Below are 27535 nucleotides of genomic sequence, written 5' to 3'. Positions count from 1 at the left end.
ATTGGCTTCCTATCTTGGGTGAGGATGTGCTCAGTGTACCAAAGCAGACAAACCCTTGAACCTTCCGCAGGCTAGACTCAATGGGGACCTATACAAGGTGAAGGAACAGCAACAATAATGATAGCAAAGCGCATACCAACAATGAATAAGGACATTTAGTGTGTGTGTGTGTGTTGTCGTGCTTAGCCCCAAGCACGAGACGGTGGTTGGATGCCAGACCCGAAAACTCCTAGCATCCGAATCAGAAGCATGATGAGTGTCACCCGAGGTAAATTAGAATTCTAGCCCTGCTGCCGTATACTACTACGGGACGAGCTGTTCCTCCAGTTTGCCACTTTTCCGGTCCACGCTGTTCACGATGAGGAAAAAGGTCACGAAGACCTTGAATATTCCCACTTTTTCCCTACTCATCCACAACATTCGTATACCGATAGGGAATTCTGTTCGTTCCCTTCCCAAAAACTGATAATACCGAAGCGTAATCCAGGTCACGGACTACATACAGCCAGGATCCCACCCACACACACAGACCTACACAAATGCCACTTCATGGCTTGCCTGCCTGTACCGTTTTCGTGACAATGTTTTTCTTTATTGAATTAAATCCTTCAGACCATCGACTCTCGTTGTCGTTGTTGTCATCCTCGTCATCATGCGGGAAGCGCTGGTTGCGCTTTCTTTTTGGAGGGTGTGGAACTTGGAACGCCACCGCAACATTGCTCCTTCTGTCGACTTTCGACGGAATCCGGATTGAAGGTATGCGAGCGCGCTTTATAAACGAACTCTTCATACGGTGAACGTGGGAAGCGTTCTCCCCAAATTACTAGCTTGAGGGAGTACGGATTCGAGGTTTTTCCTTCGCCCTCGGTTGCACGATTCCCGGTACCCGGCCGTAGCAACCTTTAGTCGACATTAGCGTGAGCGCACCCATCACAAGCAGGATACGCTTTCGATTCAGTTTGCATCCGCTCCTGCCTACACTTCCTTCAGCGAAACGCAGAAACTCATTCGTCATGCTTCGTCCGGGTAGGAAGTACCGGAAAATCGGTGGGAAAATTAGAAAACTCCTGCTCGCTCCTGGCACCACCTGTGTGTGTCTGGGGGAAAGCTTGCGCCGGTTTGTGGGATTTTCCCTTTTTAACGACTATTTTCGAGCGTATCGAGATACCGGTGATACTGAACCCTTTTTTCGGGTACAGGTTAAGGAAAAGCATCCGTTGCCTCGATAGTATCAGTATTGCCTTTCGATTGCATACGTTTCAGGCGCGGGTTAATAGGGTAGCTTAGTGAAAGGTGTGCAAAAGAAACCTTCCCAAGCTCCCGGGCCGCCCAGAACCCTACTGGTAAGGATGTTCTGTGGTTGCTTCATCAGTGAATGTAGCCACAGATGGGGTAGCTAAGGACTACCACATGCTTGCACTGCAGCAAAAACCGAATTTGTCTCCTAGTGAAGAAAACGAAAACGACAAAAAAAGCTCACCCGCAGTAATACAGAGAAAACTTATCGGCAATGAGTAGCAACGAGACTCGAGCTTGATTAAATAGAGAAATGTTAATTTAATTTTAATTTATGCATTCACATGCTCACGAATGTTACCACCAGCGTTCGTACGGGCTGATTGCGCCTCCCATTTGTACCTGTACATGTCGCATCGTACGTGCATTTCCGCGAGTTTTACAATTGTGTTTGCCAAACGGGAACGGAGTTGAACCTTGAGGCAATTTTACTTTTGATTAAATTGATACGTCCGGAAATTTAGGGGGCATGCTGGTGATTGTTCGAATGCTGCATGAAACGAGATGACAGTACAGGTGAATGAACATAATGTATGAATCTCAAATCGATTAGTGCGTACAGTTCATTTATTAATTTACGTTTCTGTCAATTGTGTTACATATTGTACCGAAAAGGCATAATGTTATGATAAAGCGTTTCCTCCCCAGCTATCGCCGCTAAAAATACACAAGAAATTTAAAAATCGATGACATGAGCATGATTCTTGTTTTACATTTTAATTAAAAAATGACATGTCCATTATACAAATTACATCCACGCTGCATTTCATTAAACATTGCTACAGAACGCAGCGAATCGAGCCGCACTTTGCTAATTGATTGATAGAATGATAGCACCACTCGGCATTCGGTTCAACCGAAGGAAGCAATCAAATATAAATGATAATTAGCATTTAATGCTTGCTGTTAGCAGTGTAGGTTTTTTTATTTTAAATTTGCGGTATATATTCCACATTTTTTAACGATTTTTTACATTTAAATTCATCAGCAGTATGTCATTTTACTACTATTTTTCTTTTTACTATTCAACTCCTTTCGTAAAAAGAAAAAAAAAACGCCAAAGTAAAACCAAACGCTGAGAGTCTCACCACTGAGATGAAAACCTCCTGCAGTACATGGACGCCTGTTCTTTAACCGATATCGAGACGACTCTTCTACGGAATAATCCTTCTATTAGATTCTCACTTCTCGTGGATTCATGTGTTATCATTTCTTCGCAGCAGTTATCAATCGAATAAAACCCGCTCCCAACACTTCCTTATCGATCTACCCATTTTCTCCGCGCATCGCTACATCGTTGAGAGTTGATGGAATCGAGTTGATGGAACCGTACGTTTCGCCGAATTTTTTTTCCATCACGACGTTTCCCATAGCATGGACGAAAGAAAAGGGTAGCAAAAAGCTGGGAGAATCATCGTTACATTCGACCTACTTTCTGATGATACGAGCACACACACACATACACACATTAGGACACGTCCTGAGAGAGGTTGGAAATCGAGTGGAAATTCATTGCCATTCTGCTCGAAAGCTGTTCCAGGTTCTAGCACACACTTGAGTGGTTTGCTTTCTGGCGCTGGTCTGGATAACTCATGGAACATTTATACTATTTTTGCTAAGTATTCTTTCAATTACAATAAAAAATATCTCTGTTTGGTGTTGAGAGCTTTTCGAGAAGCTTCTATTCTAACCTTCCATTGTTTTGTCGTTTGTTATCATATTCTTAATGGAAAAGTTTCAAATCCTCCGACATAATGTTTTGATTCCAGTTGATAACATATACATTATGTTGAAAATGCGATTTGCATGATAGTATGTTGAATTTGGAAACTTCGTATTGCTTTTTCATTACAAGAATGAGAATACTATTTTAATTTCAATCCAAAAATACAAGAATTTAGAGAAATTAACAAACTAGACGAATTTGTTGTGTAGCATGAATATATTTTATTTAAAACCGTTACAGGCCACACTTGAAACAATGCCACAATACACCGTAATACTGCAATCTTTACTTACACAAAAAAAAAACCGCCAACCCATCAAGATAACTCACGCAGCTGAGGCACTCATCTGTTCATCGACACTCTTTTTCCCCACACCGAAGCGTGGACCAAATGCTCTCATTGCACGCGTAACACATATGTACAATTTTCTCTCTCACTCCTGTAACAAAAACATCCTGCCTCACTAACACTATCGCAGCGCATGTTCCCAAGTGATTCGGAGACTCTCTCGCTCTCCTTCGCGTGCCTCTTGTTGCGTTATCGGTGGAGTTGGTTGATAAAAATCGTCCCGTGCCGAGCACGTTCAGTAGTGTGTTGACCGTGGCCATTGATGGTTGGAAGTTTTCTCCTGGGGCAACCAACTTGTACGCAACCGAACGGCATCGGTAGTGGTAGTGGTGGAGTGTGTTGTTTGCTAGTGATGGTAGAGGAAGTAGCTTCTGCATTACAACATCCTTCCCTTATCGCAGCCACGGTAAAGGTTTATCCGTGCAAAACGTGTGCTTTAATGGCAGCAGTGACGGTGTAATGTTTGCAAGGAAGCTTAATACCAAAATCGGCGCTACGCACGAAAAGGAAGTGCGAGAAGGTGAAATGTGAAAACGCACACCAGCTGAACGTTGTAGTGTTTGAGTTAAAAGTAATACAGAGAGCTGGAAAGCAGGGTTTCTGGTTTTGTGATTACAGGTGCTTATACTGGTTGATTAAAGAGCTTGGTGTGTGATGTGGTGTGCAAAATAGGTAGCGAGAAAGTGAATGCACTAAGTTTGGCTTTAAAGAGAAGGTTTTGAGATATTTATATCAATCGTCGTTTTTCAGAGGAAACTTAGCATGCTATACAAGATTGCAAATTTTTCATTTCAAGAGTCAATTTTCAGTGAAACAATTTCAGATTTTATTCGATTTATATTTTGTTTTTGGATTCGCTTTCATGATTTGTACAACGTTGCAGTCATGTATATAAAATATCTATTAAACAATACAGAAGATTTTATGTACTTTTACTTGTTATTGTGCTGCTTTGCTCTCTGTTCGTCAAACATTTATCACGTTAATGCGAAATCGAGATCAGCTAATGAAAGAAATACATCTAACAGTCAACAATAGGCATGATATCTCTTCCGAATTCGTGCTGTACTAGACTAGATTGCACACAGCTAGGAGCGTTCTGTGCTTCCATTCAGTTCCTCTGCCGTTTGCGATTCTTTACTCCTCAAAGCGAAACGCAACAACAATCGAAATGGGTGAAAACAAATTAAGCCTATGAATAGGAAGAGTGCCTGTGAGGATGGCGTTCGGTGCAACTAACATATCGTGTAATTGTGTCTATTCCATCCGGTACAGAATTTGTGCGTATGTCCATGTGTATGTGTGTCAGTTGTGTAGCTGTGTTTGAGTGTACAATCTGTTGAACGTTCCTGCTGCCAGAAGGCAACTGAATCGAAAGCCTCCAGTGTTTTGTGCATTGTGTGTACGATTTGATGCGACCAGTGCGCGTTTGTGTGGTACCATAAAGGAGTCACCGTAAATAGGACGAACCGTTTCTATTTGATATTGTACAATCAATTTAGATGCATCGTTTAGTGGATAAAAGTAGCGAAATGTGAGCAGCAAATGGAGCCGGGCAGTGGAATTTATTTGATGTACGTACATTTCCGTTGAATATTTTTTTCAAAAATTAACATGTGAGGCGTGTAATTGTTCAGATGATTTGAATTTTATTATTGAAATACAATTAGGCTACAACATTTATCACAATTAGCCAGTTTACTGGGTATACAAAGCTGGAAGCATATTTTGATCACAACGAATCAAAATCGCTCCTATATCAACAATGCGCATTCATAACATGCCAAACATTTTATCTAAACAGACAAAACATGCAGGAAATGGCCTGAAAGCGTACTAGAAGATTCGAGGCTACTTCACCAGCTAGTGCCCACGCTGGCAAGAATAAAAGAAAGAAGCGCATAAAAATACTAAATGGAATTCCGGCACTTTGCGTACCAGCGTACCTCATACGAGAGGACGCTTCACAAATGGAAAACATGAACACACAGGGAGGGAAATAAGACAGGCATGCAGCCATTGCTCCAGACAAAAGTCACACACAGGGCCCTGGCCCACTCTTCCACTTGGCTTCTCGACAATTTTTTCCCATTTTTTGACACCGGGAGCATTTTCTTTCCTTTACTTTTGCCTCCACAGTGAATGTTGCCTCCCCCACGGCAAATACTAGTACGGCACCATTTTCCAGCCGTGCACTGTGCCCCCTTGGTCGGTGTTTGCGAAGAGTGATGCAATAATGGAAGGAACTTTTACGATTCATCTTCTCCGCTCGTTTGAACGTTCCTTTTTTGGCGCACGCAGAAAAAGGACACCAAGGCCAAAAGGCCGTGCCCGCAGTGCGGGCAAGGATGCAGGGTGGCCGTGAGTGATGAAAATGGAAGTAAATCGCATTGGAAAACGGTTTGTGTTCGAGGACGTTGACTTTGACGCCGCTCGACAGTCGTTGAGATCAAACAGCCAAGATTGAACGATATTTGTCATTTTTCAACGACATATAAATATACATTATCCTCTTCAGTCCCTCCACACCCCTCAAATCGGTATCCTTACCTTTATCGCAAGCAGGAGCGACGAGAAACAAAGGATGTGGGATACATTTCGGTTCCGTCGAGCAAATCCGGTTTTGTCAGAATGGGAAATGGGATTTTCATCACAATTTCCCTAGCCATGCGTAGAATTTCGTGAAAGTATGCACTCGCTCGTATGAGCCATCGCTTAAACCAAGCATAGGGAAGCATTGTTCTGGTTGGTGGGATTTGATTGTAGGCTTTGATTGGAGCACAATGCAAATAACATAATGGAGCAAACGATGTTACCCGTTGGTTCGTTGTATTGTCATTTTGTTCTCCTGGTAGAACATTTCGTAGCGAAAATTCCTACGCATTTGTGAATTGCAACTGTTTCGATAAGAATTTTATAATTCAAAAAATTGGATCAAAATCAAGCGACAGACTAAACAAGCTGATTCTTACATTTGCAGTATTCGATGGAGACGCCTAGTACTTTATACCGCCGTGCAGAACACTACTTGTTTTTACAGCAGTATAATACAATTGTTTGTGGCCGTGCTTTATGAACTACAAATAAGAAAAAATGAACGAGATATCAACTATCTCTTAACAGCAAAACTAAACAAGCTGATTCTTACATTTGCAGTATTCGATGGAGACGCCTAGTACTTTATACCGCCATGGAGAACAATATTTGTTTTTACAGCAGTATAATAAAATTCTTTGTAGTCGTGCTTTATGAACTACAAATAAGAAAAAATGAACGCGACATCAACTATCTCTTAACAGCACAACCTTAAAAAATCATAATAATTGGATGATGGAATGGGATTTGAAACTGCTACTTGACAGCAACACACGTGTGACTTTAAATAGACTCTGTGCTTGGTATTGATTATAATGCTTTAACACTACAACACCGGACCACATCATCCATCAAATGCGTAGTAAAAGTCTTTAATTTATTCATCACCATAATGAGTGGGAATTTACGCCAACTGGGCATGAGTACACCTCATTCGCACAGTTTGTTGTGTCTGTGTGTGGGAGAATCAGAGCGTTTGATGTTCATGACGAATCCTTCGTCGCTCTATACCATCTGTTACGATAAATTCAGTACTTTAACATTAAAGGGATCTACAACTAATCAAAACTTACAGGACACACGTATTTTCTTACATGAAGACGTGAACAACACATTCTAATTCGTATCAATTAATTTCCCATACATTCAAATTCAATAATCCAACGTCTGATTTAGACTTATCTGACGGATTATATCATATTAAACCGCAATTTAATAGAATGGTTTATGCGTCAACACGTTATCAACACTGAGCTCTCGACATTATCCACTAATGCATTAATTAATCGAATATTGCATCCATCCCGTGACAGCGAATCAAAGATCTAGTCGATAGTTTCCGCTGATTTGCGTCCGAAGTCTCCCGTTTGTTTAATGTGTTCATTTGCCCGTAGAAAAGCACACATCATCGTTCTCAGCGTTGCCATTATACTCATAAGCCTGAAGCCTTACTCCATCACGGGCGCAATGGAAACAATGGGCGATTCCATTAAACGTGAGCGGTGAATGCATACCGAACTTCCATGCAAAGATTGCTACTTTTCGTTGCTCGATGGTGGCCTTTGCTGATGGTTGCACGTCATCGTAATGTGAGACGACTATTGCCGCTGTTCTCGTAGGCAAACCAGATTCATTAATATTCATGGCATATAGAAATATGATACACAGCATACACAAATCATCCAACACTAGCGAAAAAGTTTCGTGAGGCTTATCTGTGAGGTTGTCTGTTTGATGTGTTGGTTAAAGTACAATGCAAGCTAAAGTATACCAACGCAACATGAAGGTTTTAGAGTCAACGGGGTTAAATAAGAACCTCTCAGTTCATTCCTTCATGCTTCTGCATGCACCTGCCTGTAACCGTCAATATTCGTCATATTATTCGAGTATGTAGTCAAAACCGGCAATCACTTCACACAATGCATTCATAATACATTGTGTCTGGCAAGGAGAGCACTGTGCATGCAAACTAACCGTAACAGTTGATTGGTTTCGTGATGTACTAGCTCACTTTTGATGTTTTTTGATCGCAATTTCATTTCAAGACATTTTCATGTCGTAGTTGAAAAAGGAATTGTAAAATGATTTGTTTCAACAAGTACGTTTCAAGTGTTTCCCATTGACACCGCCTACAGACGTAATAGTGCTATCCACCAAAAGCTATCGCTAGAATCAAATTATTTCTACCACGGCGCATGCATAAATAAATGAACCAGCTGTACGTTACTGAAAAATATGTTCCATTAAACTTGTTGACGTTATTATTTGAAGTGTGGGTTTTTTTTAACCTGGGTAAAAAGCTAAAAGTGTATTCCTATCATCATGGAAAATTTGATTGTAAAGCATAAATCATCGCAAATGGCGTCAAATAACACTTGAAATGTACATTATTCAAGGATGTCTAGAGATAGCACAGTGACACGAGTTGCAGTATTCACATGAATTCCGCGAAACACACATTTTCTATGTCCATTGGCCTTACAAAACACTTATTTTAGTACATATAACGAATGCTTCACAATTGTTCAAGGCTTATGAGTTTTTCAAGTGAAAAAGTAGGCGCTGAAAAACAAGCAAACGAAACAAAACATCCAAGATATGATACTTTCACCATTCCGCGAACCAATAAGGCGGCAGAAATATTGATGAAAAAACTTTCTCGATAACGACAAAAAGAATGTCGGAACGTTTTCAGCACGAAAAAACCGTACCAAAGCACCACTTAAGGCTGCCTCGCTGTCTTTCAATCAACTTGCAAACAATGTTTCCTGTGATTCGAACTGTGGGTATGAACCTATATGCGAAGGATAGAGAGGGTAAGATAGAGAGATATTAACCATTGATAAATAGAGTTTCAGTCGAAAAATCCGATAAAATAAATAGCCACTTCCAAAGCAACAACTTTGAAGGGCAGTTCCACATAAGTCTATCATCTGGGACACACGAGCAATGGGCGTAGGGTGAAATATGAGTCCGTATTTTTTCGTCTCTTTCTGATCTTGTCAAACTCAACCAACAGTCCGCCATTGTCCTTGAATCATTCATACACACACTTGTTGCTAACCGGAGGGCACTATGTCACTTTACAAACTGAAGATACGTCCATCAAGCAGACAGCTATCGGGTGGAAAACATCTATCAAACATTGCGTCGGTTGTAAGCCATTTACATTTCGGTACGTTATCCTTTCAAAAATGACACACAATGTCTCAATGTTTGCTTGTGCCATTCTATTACCCTCGCTGTGGAATATGGAAAAAATTGAACCATTAATCGAAACAATCGATCGATCTTTGAAGAAACGAGTATAAATTCTAGTTAACTTGCTAAAGGGCTCCCGCTTTCCATTACTATCACTTCAAATGGCTATTCGAAAAAATGATAAAAAGATGAATCGTATCTTCTTTAAAAGTTCGCTTGTGGCTGATTTAAATTAGCAAGAAATCCTTATTGTAAGAGAAAGAATATTTTATTTTTATTTCTTTGGGGTTTACCTTCAAAAACAATCGAATAAGATTATTAACAAATTAAATTTATTCTATTTATGTTACATGACTCATTTGCTACGGGCGTCGGTTAACCATTTTCGAATAAAACCATACCGTTAGCAGGAAAAAACGCGATGGTCCCATCTGCCAATGGGATATTTATTGCATCCGACAACCATCGAACGATAGGTTCGCTAAACTGACCAACCAACAGCTGCATGAATGCTCCAAATCTAACGATGCCTATGAGAACGGCGATGAACACCAATGAAACGTGCCAAACGGGCTTGGGAAAGCATACCTACGATGGCACGAAACATTGTTTAGTTTTGTGTCTTATCTGCCTTACTCTCGGCTTGCTTCCACACAGATCTTCATCAATCGAATGCGTGAAAAATGTTGTGAATCAGTAAAATTAGTATCGGCCCGTTCGTTAGTGTGCGTACCGGTCCGGTTCCAACTCGATCCCGCCAGAGAACGATTTATTGTGTTTGCTTTCGGGCTGCTCCTTTTCGGGTATAGACGCCATCATCAAACTTGAATTCGAAGACGAATAACAATTTTGGTTGACTCACGTACACACCGTCCATGGTTGATTAGCTCACAGGGATTCAGGGACCGTCCTATACCGATCTCCTGTTACGCGGAGCTGAACGGTTTAGAGGTTTAGTGGGGAAAGTCAATAACAGAAACGAAATAAAGAAAGAGGGAATCGTTAATGTAAGCAACAGCGAAAAAGCGTACAATCTTTTTCGCTGCCAGGGGGGGTAGGGTATCCTTTCACTAATACTACGGTATTTATTATTTTTCGACGGTGCCTTATTTGGGGATGGTTTGATTTTCGTATCTAAAATCGCATTTGGCATCAGTATAAACACATTAATCTATTAAAGGCATGGCAGCACGAAGGACATAAATCAATCCGTTCAAACAGTGTTCGGTTCACTTAAGAAAAGAAAGGAGATTTTTCATGGAGATAACCTGCTAAAAGCAGCAACAAAATATGCGAAGTGCTTTGATAAACAATAGCTAAGATATATTTCGCTTTCAACAACATATTAACATACACTTCAATTATCGCAAGGCATAGGAGGAAAAATCGAAAAGGAAAGTCGTTTCTTCAAACAGCGTGTGAATCGTCTGCGATTATTAAAAGGCTGCTTCACCCGCAGCTTAGCATGAGGACGTCCACTCGAGGACGCTTTTATTGTATGGCGTCATAATAGATTATAATGATTATTATTGCCGTCGGCTAAAGAAGAAATAGCCAAAAAGCACTTTCGTTTATAGCGTTGGTTTCTTTCCAATAAGGAGAAGAAAAAAAAACAGATTAAGTCCAATTCATAAAAACAAATTTAAAATGATCATTTTGTGCAATAACGCCATACCGCACGCTTCTTCCCCACACGCCAGATCGTGATTACAATATAAATGCCCTCTTTATCCGCCTCTGGCCGGACGGACTTTAAACACTTTCCTTTCCGTTGGCATCCACCACGGGTAATGGCATGTCGTTCATTCATGCCTTTTGCAAAATACCAAACGGCACGATCAGTTCGCCTTGACGAGAATGTTACTGCCAATTCCCATGAGTGTTTTACAAAGATCGCTAAGCGAAGGCACCAGTGCTGAAGCCAGCAAGAAGTTCTGTACCGGGGAGCGAAAAAAAATGGCCACACCGCCATACCAGATTACCGAACGATTAAAGTTTATATGCCTTAATTGCTGACACAATGTCTCGTTCCTTCGACCGGTTCGCCTGCTTGTGCAGTCTTCGTGACTACATTGCATGGTCCCGGGGACTGCTTGACTCAGTTGTTTGGTTCGAAATTTGTGAACTGTTTTGTTTTTCCTTTGTGTTACCTACACACCTTTCACCCGCTTTAATAGCGTTTCCGTGCAGTTAGTGCAAATTAATTCGAAACACGGAATGCTCGGCGCCTGGCACGGAATGAGTGAAATTACAGTCGATTACGTACTAACCGTAAGAAAAATGCTTGTTCAACAGCTTATAAACATATTTGGGGAGGGGGAAACATTTTGTGGACATTGTGCATGCGTGTTTGCTGGCAAAGCCTACTTGTGTTATATGATTGATTTCAATAACAATCAATTGAAATAGCTCTGACGGTGTACTTACCAACATCAAATCTCGATCAACAGTTTTTTTTCGTAATTTATTAATTAGTGTTAATAAATGTCTTTAATAACAAACGATTTCAATCATGTTTGTAAAAAGTTTGATTAATGTGGAAACCTCTTGCACACCTATATAAGCTACTGGAATATTGGGTAATGGCATCTACCAATGATCGATCCCGTCCAGAACTACAGAACCTAAAATGGCAGACGAAGATGGCTGATGATTGTCGCCATTCAAAAGCGGGATTAATTCGACTAGAAGTCAGTTCGCAGCAAGAAGCAAACCACTTGCCTGAATCAATGCTTTACGCTCCTACTATTAATCAGCACATCTAATGGACATCTGTTACGACCTTTAATGAAATGCATTTTCATGTAACTGAGCTCTTAAATTTGTTGAATACAGCACGCTTTACGACGAACTGTTGCTGTTTGTGTCCGTCCGCCAGGGCCAGAAAATTAATCAACTCATCTTTTCAACCAGCAGCACACACACGCACCTTAGACAACACCAAGGTGGTGCTGGCTCCGTTCGTTTCGTTGCTGGTGAAGCTTGCTGCCATTGCTTCACATCGACTAAAGGCAAATGGGTCTGCAATACGAATTTAAAATGATTTTACGACCTAATTTTCTGCTCTTCGTCGTCTCGTCGTCGTATCCGCTCCATCAAGGACGTTGTGCGCCATTCGGCATATCTTGCAAGGGCTTCTATTTCTGTGCCGAGCCCGTTTCGAAGACGCTGTCGGAAAAGCATCCCGTTGACTTTAATTGGAATTCTTCGCACAGTTCCGTACGAGCTGGGTGGCAGCATCCTCTCTCACTTCGCGCTAGGTTGAGCGAAACGCTTGGAAGGAAAACGTACCATACGAAACGTGATCGGGGCGGTGTTTGGTCTGGGTCTGTTTACGGAGGTGACAGAAAATTACTACAAACTACGTTTTAACGTTTTTCCTCCATCGCACCGACACTGCTGAACCCGTGTCGCAAAACAATCACAACAGCATACCGAAATGATGTACGGCAGTGGTTTTCTGTGAGGGAAAAATATGTTTCTGCAAACATTTAGTGGATTGTCTGCAGCTTGGCAACATTGAATGTTCCTTCGTATGCATTACAATAAAATGTGTTACTCGTGCAAAAACATATCACGTTTTAGATGAAAGCATACCGCTTAAACTATTACGATGCACGTATGCATCACTCATCCAGGAAGAAAGACTTGGCTTGGCGTTGAATATTTCTTGCTAAAGGTATATCTTATTCATGTTTTTAAAAACGCTACGTCCTTATTTAAAGCCATTCGTAATTCATTCTACGAAATCGTACGTTTTATTAATATTCTCTTGACTTCTGAGTACATTCAAATAACTCCTCTTTATTTATGCGATACAAAACATGATGCACAAAATGAAAGCACCGGGAAACAGTTGCGAAATGCAGACTCCATATAACCGTGCGAAGAAATGCAAGCAATAGGTATTGTTGCTGAACCGGCATACAATATTTATTCTTTGCAAAAAAGGAAACAAGTTCGCAAGGAGAAACTCGTTCTGTTTGATATTCTGCTTAAGCAGCTTATGGCGATTGTAGCTTTCGTTTGCATCTGTTCGCAACTAAAAATGCTGATTGTTTGACGCTTGTGTTTCCGAACGTAAATAATATTTGTTTTAATTAACAATGAAAATTCCTGAATGTATGTAATCTGCAACATTGTTTCAATCGATCAAGCTTTAAATAAAACCGTTTTTACGTGATATTGCATACTTATATGCTTTTAATAAATAATAAATAATAAATATGCACATGATGGTTATTTTAAATATTACGTAATTCGTTTGTAAAACAGGTCCCTTCACACTCGGCACACAAAATAACATAGTACAGCTCTGATACACGTACCTTTCATCTCGTTTGTCATCCAAGAATAGTGGGAATAGACCACGAGAAAACGTCCGCGTATTTTTCACACAAAATAAAGTGCAGCGAACGATAGTGCATATTCTTTGGACGAAATGTTATCGCTGACCACATTTTCCACTTTACGGTTTATGAGTACCATACAAAAAAGAAACAGAAATTTCCATCTATCCACTCCACTGCAACATTCTGCTCGTTCAGGCTGTCATGATTTATCTTTTCGTTACCGCCCGTCCGAGCCAAGCAGAATGAGCTCAATCTTGTGTTGATTTGAAGCGCGGGTTTTGATAGAGTTGCAGTTTTACCTTTCCTATTTCGGTATCTTCTTTCACTTCCCGACAAACCCATTCCTTTATTGCTTCTCTTCCGGTTGTGTATTAGCAACGCTGGGCCCCACTATGAAGCCAACAGCATGCAATTCTTCTCTAGCAGTTCCAAAAACCGTGCCAAAGCGCGTAGTATGTTTTTTACCAATCCGACGCGTCGTGTTGATATCTTAAAGCACCACCTAGTCGGAAAACATTCGTTCGGCTAACGACTGTGCTGTTTGCCACCTGTCGTTGCTACAGTTCCACGATTTGGAAGCGATTTCCGGGTGGAACGAGAAATATGAGATTTATTTGATTGTATGGAATGCAAATTTGATCTTAATTGAGTTTGCCAAAGATGCTCCCAACGCCAAACGACCGTCCTTCGGGTAGAAAGCTGGCTCGCTGGCGACCGGATGCACTCAGTGGCAGTTCAGTGGTTTGGTTGCGCTCACTTCAAAACACATGAGCAACAACATTCAACCCAACCAAGCTCCCAATCGCCGACAATCAGGCGCCAGCCGCTTGCTTTGATTTTAAGTGCTTACACGAGTGGGGTGTTAGTTGTGTCAAAAAACGGGTTTTACACCGCAAAAAAAGAATATTTCGCACAGAACAAATGGAAATGGAAAAGAATTAGATCATATTTCTGCCGCATTCTGACGCATTTTTCTCTTTCTCTTTTTACAGAACTGGAAGCACAACATCGTTCAGTGGTAGTTGTTCCGCGGGAAACAAAATCATACTTGCGTGATGCAATCAATACAAACGAAACGATAAATCAGCAACATTTTTGTACAACACTATCTGCACAGTAATCACACTCCTGCAAAGAAATTTTCCTCCGTTGCTACCGTCCGGATGGTACGGAACGATAAATGTAATTCTGACAACGCAAAAGCAACTTGACGGATGTTCGGACGTAAATGTATTTCAACAATACTCGCAATCAGACGTTCGCCTTAGATGCTGTAAACTGGCCATCAAAGCTCTCGCAAAAACAGCGGATGTTGTACAAGCGTTACGGTAAGAGCTTCTTTTCCATTCTTGCCACACCAGCGTTACCGTGATGTGAAGTGGTTCGTGCAAGTTCTTACCATCTGACTATGAACGCTGGTCATCAAACCTGCCAGCTACAACAGTGCTCAACTAGTGACATTGATGTTGTTCCCAGTCCGACACAGCGGACAAGGAATGCCACGATCGCTCCGAAACACGATACCAGTACTCGAACGCCCGCTGAGACATTTGCACGTACTGGAGATGAAGCTGTAAATAATAGTAAGCCCTGTGTTGGGTGGTCACAACTAGAGCCGAGTAGGCTGACATAAAGGGGCAGCAAAGCGTCAATTTATTTGTTTCTCCCACAAGGTGACGTACCGGAAGCGAAACAGTCCAAAAGTGTACATCGAGTTCTAGTTCTTTTGCCCACAATAGCTGATAGATAGAACGTACGTGAGCGAGCCATTCTGTAGGGAGAAGGAATAACAAACATTAAACAAACAACAAAACACGTCTGTGTGCTTCCGTACTGAGTAACTTCGGCGAGGTAACAAAACAAGTAAAGAAGAGGAAAAAAACAGGAAACAGTAAACACACTCACCAGCCACAAGATGAGCTTCTTCAGTTCGCTACAGCAGTACGTGACGAGCGGGGTCGCCGGGCTCGGGTTAAACCCAAGAAGGTTTTCCCTATCGCGCCAGGAATCGACCGAAGGTTCTTCCGGGCCCTCCGGTGGCCACTCGTCTTCGTCGTCCTCCGTCACCTCGCCGTACAGTATGGGCGGACCGGGGGGTGGCGGTGTATCGGGCGGTATGGGTCACAGTCCTGGACCTAGCCCGGGAGGCCCCGGAAGCAGTAGCCAAGGAATGTGTGGTCTCGGTTCAAGCAGCAATATCACAACGGGTGGTGCAGGATCAACCGGACCGGGAGCGAGTGGTGGCACATCGACAGCGGCAGGAACATCGCTCGGTAAGTGGATAGCTGATGCAGCTGTACAATTCTTGCACTCCTCTTCTGAAATGTAACGTCACGGCACTCGTAGCGAGGGCTCACAAGTCACACTGTCAAGTGGTGGCTTAGGCAAAAGATTACGGCCATGTATCGCGCGCGATATCGGATTGGGCGAGTCCCGGTCTCGATGCGATGTAAACGATACAGCAAAGGAAACTGCTTGCTACACATTCCTTTCAGGGAACTAGTTTTGCAATACAAAACCATGTACTTGCGGCAATGGTGAAGAGTTCTTAAAACGCGAGGCAGCTTGTGGTTTTTTGAGATGGAAGAATGGGAATGAAGCAAGAAATGTTGCACATGCTCGGACGCACAATTTCTGCAAAAATATGGTGGCTCTTTTGACGTTTAATAAATACAAGGCAGAAATATTATTGCGCGGAATGTATAACTTCTGCGGGTTACACAATATTTGATTGGGATGTTGTTTACGACTCTTCACGAGACTTATCATGTACGAACATTTTTCTGTTTAGGTGAGTAAAACAAGATCATATTGTCCTGTCTCGATTCGACCATTTTATTGCAGTTATGCTCCTTTTACTGCTATATCTTAATGCAATATCTCAGTTAAGTCAGTATTTCTGAACAGTTAACAAATATCCTTAGGCGCTTTATGGTGGACGATAGTTGACTACCCAACCAATTTAAACCCACATAAAAACAGCCCCTTGTGCTTTTTACCTAGAACGACAAATATCATCCAGAAGGTTAGTTAGCTTGCAGCAGTACCACCAGTGTTCGTATCACTATTCTTATAAAACAAACAGCTTCAGGCCAAAGCGTGTTCGTGAGCGCCCGATTCATAATTCTGAAAGGTATTTATTATACTTCGCCTTTGCTTTAATGCTCGTCCATCAGAATGCTTTTAAACTAAGCATATTCAACATCCCCTCAGAGGATGACACTTCATCAAACACCAGGGAAGGTGAAAAATATTAATCATACATTCTACACCCTTCCAGATCCTTCGTACAACGCCGAAACGGCGAGCGAAAATAGAGATGGATTAGATCGGGTATGATGAAGTGGAATATGGGATGCTCAAGCCCTACCCTATGCCAACGATGTCGTCTGTCAGCCCGTTTGCAACAAAAGCACTTTTGAATATTTCAAAAACTAACTCACCAAAAGCCAACATCCATAAAACATGCCTGCACATGATGACGGGATTCGTCGAGCCGGGTCGTTCTGCCGCAGGAATAAAACTGGCTCGTGCTTTGAATATTTTGCTCCATACCCGGAGACCCTTAAGTGATGGTTTGGAGCACGTTTGGAAGGGGAGTGCAGAGGACAGAAAAAAACGACATCAACAAACGGTCTTTATGGGACTTTCCTCAATCCAGTTGTTCATCGAAAGGTGAAAGAATTATTAATCACCAATAACCCCCGGTTGGGTTTTCTTTCCCGTTGTGTAAAGATATGGGATCAAAGTTATTCCAACTGCCATAACACAAATGGTAGCTGCGTGTGTGGGGTGCGTACGTTCGGAAGTTGTATGTGAATGCGGACAGAAGTAGTGCCGCATCATCAGGACCAGCTTTTTCGTCCACATGTGCTCTGAACCCACGAGAGAATCTAAATTGAATTTGGGCCTCATCTTCGCTGGCCATCGTTGAATAAACGATCGACTGCCATCGGGAGGATTGCACAAGAAATTTCCTTTTTAATTTCGTAGGCTGTTGGATGTCGTATAGTTTTTCTGATTGCATTACGTACTGTCGTTTTAGTGTTAATTCGTTTCTTGTATATTTATTTTTTTTACTACATCATGACAAATTTAGTCCAACAGTTTATTCTACGAAAGCTGTGCCAATTTTAAAAAACGACAGCATACATCATGCATAAAACATTCAGTTAGAGTGGCAAAAAGCAACCCAAAGCTATCCACCTGTTGGCTAACTCTCGCTTCGATGAGAATAAATAAATTGGATCCCTTTTTTAACGCTCAGTTCGTACATCATTAAACAGTGGAAAAATATGCTCAATGCCGTTAGTAATTACCACACCAGCCGTATATTATGTTCGTGATATTATGCGTTTTGTTCCTACACTCATTTCCATGCCTTCCTTCTAACGCTTCCCTTGCCGTCCGGCCAGTCTGGTGTGTAATCAAACAATTACACCGAGCAAGGCCTCGCACGTGAAACACGAAACGATAGAGCTTTAATCACTGCCCTGCTCAGACACACGGACGTTCCTAGCGCATGTTGTGACTCGTAAATAAATTATGCTTCACTCCATTCGAGCATGAAACTGTCTCGCGCCCTTGTTCTTGCTGAAGATCACGATGATACGGTGCCCTTGCTACAGGGTCAAAAGCAAAGCGTAATGTCCCCTAACACCCAGACAGAAGCTGATTGCAGATAATTTTGGGAAGCGTTTGTGCCTGTTCGCTTCACATTCGCCTTCTACAGAGGATCTTCTACCGTCAACACGTATCGACACGTGTTGGAATGCGCAATATCATGTCGAGTGACTGAGTACGATGACGATGATGGTGGAGTATCCTCGGGACTAATTACGAACCCATGTCCGCTGTAGCATATCGTGCAACTGCAACAGGTGAAAGAGAAAAAAAGGCATGGAAGCTTTATTCGCTAAACAAGGCTTGTATTTACAACGAAGAGTACATTTTATGTAGCAAAACATTCTTGCTTAATTCACTGCATTGTTCGTACAATTACGTTATAGGTTATAGCTAATGTTATTTTACGAACTCTTCCTTTCACTCGTGAAACAAATATCCATATGATGACTTACACATCGGGGTATGCTGTTTTGTAATAAAATAGGATGCGTAAAATGTTGGGTAAGCCTCCTGGGATGCTAGGGATACTATCAATTCTCCATTACAGGATGAACAGTCCACATAAAAAACTCTCTAGAGTAAAAATTAGCTTATCTTTCGCAAATCCGGGCCATAATTTCATTCCTGTTCTACAGCCTCTTTACTACGACATGGTTCTCTTTACATGCTTCCCATCGTTACGCAAGGACATTCTCATATAATTGATTATATTCGTCAGTGGAGGATAATATCTAGATTCTGCAGATGGGAATCTTTTGCACTGTTTTGAAATGTTGTTTTGATTGCCAGTAGGATTTATGCTTATGTAAATCTCATCATTTAATATTTTATCATATTAAATTCACGATGCGAGGAAGCCTTGCGACAGAATAGATGGAATAAATTGCACATAGATGTCATGATGATTTGAATTCAGTCGACGTAACATAATCGGTTCTGAGAAACTGTTTTCTACTACCCAAGAATGATAACGTATGCAAACAAATCAGGAAGCATTGAAACAAAATGTGCGGTATTCAACGGTCAATACGGTAATGTTAAACAGACTGATATTGTGCTAGAAGATTTTTGTTCCTCGCGTGTATCGCAAGACGCATCTTTCAAAATGTATTTAAAATAAAAACAGGAAAGCAAATAATCTACATCAAAAACCACTCATCTCACGTGAGCATACACACAAGCAAGGTTGAAGAACGAGCCACCATAAACAACTAATGTCAGCAAAAGTCAAAAGTTCTTGCAACGCATCTTCCCTTCGGAGAAACTCTTTCCTATTGAACAAAAAGAAAACTTTTTGCTTGTGCTATCAAGCGTTCCAACAAGAGTGGAAGGATTGTTTTGCTGCCTCGTTCAATTTTCATAAAGTTTCATTTCAAGAATCACCTGACGAGAACTATGATAGGAAATAGAGTCATGCTTTGCAGGAGTTATGAGCATGAACAATGAAAATATGTGTTAATGAAATTTTTCCTTATATCAGAAGAGCAAAAAAGCAACATTGAATGGAGTTTGAAAAGAGAAGTTTATTATTTAAAAAATAGTACAACGATGTTTAAAGTTCCATAAATTGTGTTTCTCATTCAAGCAGCACATAATAAACAAATGGAAGAAACCTATAAGAAAAAAGAAATTGTATCACAATAAATGCAACAAAAAAAATCCACAAAGAACGACTCGCTAGAGTTCTCGTAAAAGTTAAAGATCCTTCTAACGAGCATCCGCTTTCATCCGCTGTATCTCGTACCTCGTATCTTGCCGGTAAAAGTTAGACACACTATAAATTATTATTGCATCTTCTCGACACAACCTACCGCACCGTTTGTGTGTTGCATCGGGCCCATTCGTGTATGTGCGAACGGCAATGAAGATCTTTTGGGTAAATTGCTTCCCAAAACTCGGTACGTTTGTTTGGCAGTTGTTTTCCTTTTCTCAGCAAACCGATTGCTTCTTGACGTGCACTTCCTTCCGGTTTTAACCTTTCCAACTTGCCAAAGATCGCTGCCTTGTAATGTGTGCGATTGTATTTTCAGCTCACATCCAAACAGAACAGAAGATATGAACGAACACTTTTAGTGTTTCCTCTTTGGAAAGCGCTGCAACCTCCGGAGTCCTTCAAGTTATTGCAATAAAACTGTAACGTAGAGCGAGGCTCGGCTAGTATTTGGCCACAAAAAATGAGTGAAATGAACTATTTTAGTTATTACGTATCAAGAGTCAATAGAGTTATTTAAAAAAATACTTGTAAGAAAAATATCTGCCCTGCAAGGGGTACGGTAATAGGAGTGGCACAACACTTCTACAGAAAAATAAAGCCTGAACGTACGTGTTCGATATCAAGCAAGCACAATAAAGGATAAATTAAGCCATGTCTTACATGTAAAGACTTCCGACAGCAATTGCGATGCCAGCTGAACCGGAGGTTGCCTCTAACTTGCGGTTCTTACCGGGTTCCATTGGGCGAACGACAAACTCCACTACGAACGTACGAAATATGGAGAAGAAAAAAACAATTGCTGAGCAGAACGCAGGCTCTTACATTCGGCATTTCAGCATGCATGGGAGTGCCTGCACGTGAAGCCTGTTGCCTGATTGCACATTTATTCATTCATCCGATGATTCATGTGTATGTGTAGGTAAAAGCGTGTATGTGTGTGGATGTATTCATGCATCGTTCGTCTACATTTGCCTCTTCCGTATTCATTTGAGTGCAGAATTTGCCAACGGGGCTGAACCTGCACCTGCACAGTACACCTGGCACTCGTCTCGGTGGATGGGCGCATTAGTGTGGCAACATAATTCAATGATTTCATTAGACTACAATAGCACTCGAGCGTCGGGTCAGCACTTGTGTCACGAAAGTGCACTTGCTAGTATGCACCAAGGCAAGGTGATGGCGTACGCCTTTCCGTACCAGAAGCCAAATCACGGCTGTCTATTGCAGGAGGGCATCTTGTGTGCGTGTGCACGAACGAGCACTTGAAAGCCTCCAACGTTTCCGAGACCAATCGAAACACAGTTCGGCCAGCAGAAGCGTCCTGTCCTTGGGCCGTGTACGTGTGATCCTTGTGCTTTTAATCGTGCCATCTTAAAGTGTTGTTACGGGATCATATGACGGAAAATGTTAGCACTACAACCATGTTCTTGCTTCGATTTGATCTGATTTCATCGATAACTCATCCCTTTTACTCATTTCATCCCTCCTTACAGGCTATGGCAAGGTGGCTACACCGTCCACCCTTGCCGCACCCGGCACGCCACCCATCCGGCGCCAATCATCCGGCCGTGGTCTCGATGCACTCGTTCCACAACACCGGCAGGGTTCGTTCCGTGGCTCGCCCATCAATCCGAACCCGCCGGACAAACCGTCGTTTTCCGTGTGGAAACGGCGCCCGTCGTGGCCCGAGGTGGAAATTAAATCGTCGTCCGGGTAAGTTTCCCCGATTGGCCGTACGGATTTTACTGTGATTTTTGTGTTTGTTTTTTTTCTGTTTTATTTATCCCAGCTCGCTTAAGGACAGGCAGCTATCCCGACGGGCCCACAGTGTGTGTGTTTTTTTGTATTATTTTCATTCCGTGTTTTTGTCATGAGTATCCTTTTCAATCCAATTTACTCTTCATCCTCGGCTCAGTGTTACTGTGTACGTTTGTTTATCGTTTTTTTGCGGCCCCTTTTTTACTTGTTTGCTTGTTTTCCTTTTTTCTTATACTTCCGCTAAGGGTATAATCCGAGGTACAGACACTCATGTTCGAGGGTTAAAAATGCCCTCGAAACCAAACTCGAACTCTATTACGGTTCTCTTTTCGACCAATATTCTAATTCAAACGTACGAACGCGTGATGCGGCGAGAAACAAAACCAATGTTACTGCTATGACTCCAGGCCATAAATCGATTTGTTCGATTTTCTAAGTAGATTTTGGGATGCCGCTTACCGGGCTTAGTGTAATTTATGACGGTTACTTATTGGATCGATTAGTTGCTTAAGATTTCCAGCACGGCAAATCTCCTTGCCTGCCCTCACTGTCCATAAATTTAGGGCAAGGTACTTGCACCCCAAATTGGGCCGTTGTTATGACAACCAACTTTTATGCCGTACAGTGTGTCTCGAAATAAGCTATTCCACTGGGCATTACCCGACGGCGGTTCTTGGCGGGGTTCGTACGGTCGATAGCAGCAATCGAAACGTTTTCATTATCTTACAAGCTGTTCCATTCAAACCCTCGTCATCCATGTGGTTCGTTCGATGAGTAACGACATAATGAAAAGCAATATTTTATCGTTCATAAAGTTTAAAGTTACGATTCCCATTGACACATCTGTTTAAGGATGTTGAGACCATGGCACTGTCTGCAAGGAAAAATTTACAATCAATTTTACAAGCGATAACACGACCTAATCGTTAATTCTAGCACTAATGCTGATTTTAATCCCAAATCTCATGAAAATCGGGATGCCTAAGAAGAGACACATGAAGATGGTAACTCACTACAGTGTAACTCCAACCCGCAACTATGGAGCCTCGTCAGCAACGAATCCCTCCCACAAACTGTGTCGAAAGCAAAACAAAACCACCGGCTTTGGCTCGTTTAAATTACATTATTATTAAACCTTCCATGCTTGAATGACGTTCCGGGAAAGCGTCCACGTGATGGGCTGTTGATGTGGTGCCCGCTACTTAATGAACTCACACACACACACACACCCGAGCATTGGCCAGACAATGCCAACCGGGCGCATTACCCCCTTGCGGGTAAAATCAACCCCAACATGGCCAACATTACCAAACATGGTGAGGCACAAACATTGGTTTCCTGTAACGCGTTTGTGAGCGAAGTGGTGGAAAATTCATTAAACTAATTTCTTTAATCTCCATCTTTACCAGTATATGCGTTGCCCTAAAATAGATACCTTCACCTACCGCCCCGTATCATCCGCTCCGAAAATATGCGGCTATATAGCAATATCCACCATGTTGCTGAGGCTTGCAACCGACCACCAGCAAAATGAAACTCTAATGTTGGCGTTGAATGGGACGCGCGGGATGTAATGTTGTCATAATTAGTTTTCGAAAACCACAATAAAAGAGACTCCAACCCCGGGTGGTACCCAGTACTGGCTGCTTCCGACCAACGGCAAATAATGGGCCTTCATTTACTGAGCTGTGACCACTGTGGGTGGGAAAAGGATAATGTAATAAAATAGCCCGGGAACGGAATCTCGATGAATGGTGTCGTGAAATATATGAAGCTTTCGGTTTTGAAGACTCCCCGGCGTTCGCACACTGCACCTCGTCGGGTAAAGCGCACTCACCTGCTGATGGGCAGAATGTGGGAAGTGAATTTAATATTTTGGAAAATAGCGTTAGGAATCATTTTATTGTCTGAAATCCGTTTGAAAACATCGTCGGTCGGTTGCAGTCGGGAAGGTGTATTGAAACAGCCTGCTGTGCCGAATAAGATATCAAAATGTCGGTTCCTTTGAAAGCTCTATTAAAGTGTACATTGTAGCCTTTCTCAAGTATCAGTTGAAGTCTAAAATACATAGTAACAATGAAATTCTAATCCACCTATGTATATTCGAGGTACTAGTACTTTGCAAACAACCATTTCACATGAAATTGTAGTCTCATTTGCATTTACGTCACACCGTTGCGTGGAACTACTATCCTTTGGCCACCAACAACATTCGAAAAGACGTCCGAGAAGAAAGGGATGGAGCAAGCCAATAAGCAAAAAGCTTTCATCTGGTAGGGATTGTTATTTTATAATTGTTTCACAATTACGGTCGGGTTTAGTAAGCCAGTGCAGGGAAAGGGATTGAACCGGAAATGTTGGACAAGATGGGCACTACTTACTCCGTATGAGTTTCTCTCTATGTGTGTGTGTATGGTACCGGTAGCAAAACCTCCCACTTTCCGCCCATCCTATCTCCCATATCACGGGTGCAAAGCGCTCGTCCGAAGTAGCCCAACCGTAACAAAGAACTAACAGGGATAATACCGAGAATAATAGCACGATACACTTTCACATGTCCACGTCGTCCCCTAGCTTTGCGGCCGTTACCTCGGGTTTGCAAGGGCCGACCGAAGGGACAGCTTTTCCCATTCCACCGGCCCTGCTGCGGTGTCCTTGGGGTTTGGGGTCTGTCAAGCCATTCGTCGATTCATTTCGTTCCGTTTCGATCCATTTCGTTCCAGTCGATTGTCAGCATTGCTAAATGGGGTGTGCCACGGATTATGGGGTAGGCAAGTGGTGGTAGACAACAGGAGAGGGCAGGTTGGGGGATTAGGACACGTCAATGGGAAACGAAATGATGTATCCATCAAGCTACTTTCACCTGGAGTTTTCTACTTCTCTTGTTTTTGATGAATAGTTTTACCGACAACTGCGCGTGGTGTGTTTTGCGTTGTTGTCATAATATAATTAAGCTTCAATCTAGCTAGTTTACTGACCCTTTGGAATATTGGATTTGGTTCAAATCTTCGTTCTTTGTCTTCGTTTTTTATTCGAAATTGAATGTTTACTTCATTGCTGAGTTCGAACGCCTACACCACTAGTTCTGAAATGGATATTTACAGGCTGTATTCACTCGAAGGAACTTATATGTTTGAATATTCCAAATTCCACTGAAATTTACTTCCCCACGCTCGGCACATGTACAGTTCAATTCTGTTGTAATGCCAGTGAATGTGAAGTGAATGTATTCCATTCGTATGAATGGAATGATAAATATTTAAACACGCCAGCTTAGCTAAAAAGCATGTCTACCAAAGCCTAAGCAAATTTCGAGTTTCGGAAAATAAATTTGTTCAACAAACACGCTTAGATTAGGTTCTACGAATGGATTTGCATTAGTAAGCTTCTTGTAGGAAATGCTGATAGTATTATGTTTAAGTTATTTACTTTAACTTATTGCTATATTAACTTAACCCGACTTCATAGCAAAACATTTCGAACCAGTTTGATATGTTGTGGCACAGAAAAATGGTTCTGTGCATGATCATACTTTACAATACAAGAGGTTCAACAAAGCACGAACAAAACGACCAATGATTTTCAAAATGGTAGACTAGTTTGGATCGGAACTCTAGTATCACCCGAACCGAACCGATGTATCTACTTCCGACTCATCGTTCATGTGGCTGAAAGCTTTCCGCTTCGGAATTTAAAGACCTGATGACGTGCATACCATCACTAATGGAAGAATATCACTGGTGAATCACGGACAAAACAAACACGAACCCTTTTATGGTTCTCCTTAATGTTTTCCATTTCCTACACATTTCCGGTCCAATTTAACCCTGATAGGGGAAACTTCTTCGATTGTACCTAGGGTTCATGCAGAATTTAAAAGGAAGGGTAAGGAAAGAGATGGAACAATACAGAACAACAGCTCCAACTTTGGCTACTAATCAAAATATGCCTTTATCTGTAAGAAAGTGTTATTAAAGGCACACACTTAATGATGTAAGAAAATTTCAATTTTTCATTCTTGTTAATTTACTTATACGTTTCCATTAAAAAACAGCCCCCGCTTGTTCAGTCACGCAATACCAAGTGAACGTCCTATTAGTTGCTTACTTCACCGTTCGCGTTTCAAACTAATGACATGGCTTCGAATTTACCCTTCAACTTATAACCTCAAATTACCTCAAACTGCCACTCGGAGCATTTTCAGCAACCGTACCCGGGATGCACTTTTCCATTTAGGTGTAGTTTTTATTCCATTTATTTGACTCCTGCCATCGAGCAGGAAAACAGCAAGCGCACGGTAATATGCAAACAGTAAAGCGTACTAAACGAACCGCAACATATGCTACTTTTGTGTACCGTTGGCAAGAAGGCAGGACATGACGTTTACTGCAAAACCATTCATCAAACATCTTCCGCATACTCGCTTTGTGCCCACACAACCGTACCCTGGAATGTTCACCGAACCCGATCCGGCAGTCCATCGATCTTTGTTTCGTGCGGTCGGTGTTAAGCTCGCTTCGACGGTTTTCGGTTCGGTTTGGCTTTGGCACTGAGCCAAAATACTTCCGGCGGAAACCTGTTGCCAAAGCCCACAAGCCATCGTCGTCGTCGTTAGGTAATCCGACCGTAGTGTGGCCACCTGTTGTTTGTAGTCTCCTGTACCTTACTTACTGCATGCACCCCAGTCTTGTTACCACCGCACGCGTTCCCTCCATGGCGTCCAGGCGTCCTCGACTCCGCCCACACGCGACTCCCATCGCTACGGTGAGCGGCAGGACCGGGTATGAAAGCATATGCCCGCCGGCCCGTCGGCAAAGGCTCGGTAATGAAAACGTTTATTTTCCCGTATACTTCCCACCCCCACCGTCCAGCCGTGGCCCCTCCCACAGGGCAGGGCAGGTTGGTAAGTGCGTCATTTTCGTACACTCATCGACATTTCGAGCCATCAAGCGCACAGACGAACAATTAATTTTGCCGCCATCCATTATCTCGTTGGCGACATACTGGCAACATTGTGCCCTCAGTCTCCTACTAACCTGCCTGCCCTTTTTCATTGTTGCACACGAACTGCTCGCGTTGGGAATTATTGCTCTCGGGGGCAATGTCTAAAACAATGGCTCAACAGCATATTGTTCGGATTTTGGGTGTTCGTGTTGCTCCGGTGCTGGTGGTGGAGTCTCGAGGACGACAAAATTAGGTGCAGATATGTTTTTGGCTATGTTTTCTGTCCCATTTTCCATCCCTTAAATCGTAAGTTTATTCTAATTTAATGAAATAAGGAAAATTTTGCATCAAGCCATCGCCACTACTTGCCTGCCACAATGAATTTCTTGCTGCGCTCACCATTTTCCATTAAAACTTCGGCAGCTATTCCAAGCCCGTTGTTTGCTAGCCGTTTGTACAATAGAAAAAAACTAATCACTGACGCCTTTTTTCTCTCTTTCTCTCTTTCTCTCTCACAAAACTTTTCTCTGAATTTTTCTCTCCTCCATCTTGCTTCCCTGTTTGCTGATTTCCTGCTATCACATGTTTTTGGCATGTTTTGCTCCACACAAATTTATTCATGCTCTACCTCCGCCCTAAACTCCAATACTATATAACCAACAATGCCAACAACCATGCCCACACAAACATCGCTTAAACATGCTTTTGTGGTTGGAAACATCCCTTTTTGCATAACCACTCCCCACATCCACACCCATTCCACTTCACGGAAGCGTTCATCAATTTCTTCGTACATACATTTCACCACAAATCCTGCAACGAATAAAACCACCAATACAATGCGCAAATGACAACAAAACAACCCATCACAATCGCTCAAACATACGTCACACACATACACACCGCACAATAATCGCACACACGGCTCCAGTTATCCGTCCCGGGCCCCCATGATAATGGTGCAACCAGTGGCC

At 42.2% G+C, this 27535-nt stretch overlaps 1 protein-coding gene across 1 annotated transcript in view; it reads left to right on the top strand.

The window, feature by feature from the left end:
* The first annotated feature begins 15416 nt into the window (after positions 1–15416).
* LOC128304138 (BAI1-associated protein 3) overlaps positions 15417–27535 on the top strand; it is a 38871-nt gene continuing 26752 nt past the window's right edge. The window contains exons 1-2 of the mRNA XM_053041281.1: positions 15417–15792; positions 21353–21572. Of these exons, the coding sequence (XP_052897241.1) occupies positions 15435–15792; positions 21353–21572 (578 nt within the window). The 5' untranslated portion in view covers positions 15417–15434. The remainder of the gene's footprint in view (positions 15793–21352; positions 21573–27535) is intronic.

The sequence above is a fragment of the Anopheles moucheti genome, chromosome 3 (genome assembly GCF_943734755.1).
Source record: "Anopheles moucheti chromosome 3, idAnoMoucSN_F20_07, whole genome shotgun sequence".
Lineage (NCBI taxonomy): Eukaryota > Metazoa > Arthropoda > Insecta > Diptera > Culicidae > Anopheles > Anopheles moucheti.
Note: the sequence above shows the minus strand (reverse complement) of the source record. Positions and strands in the feature narration are given on the sequence as shown.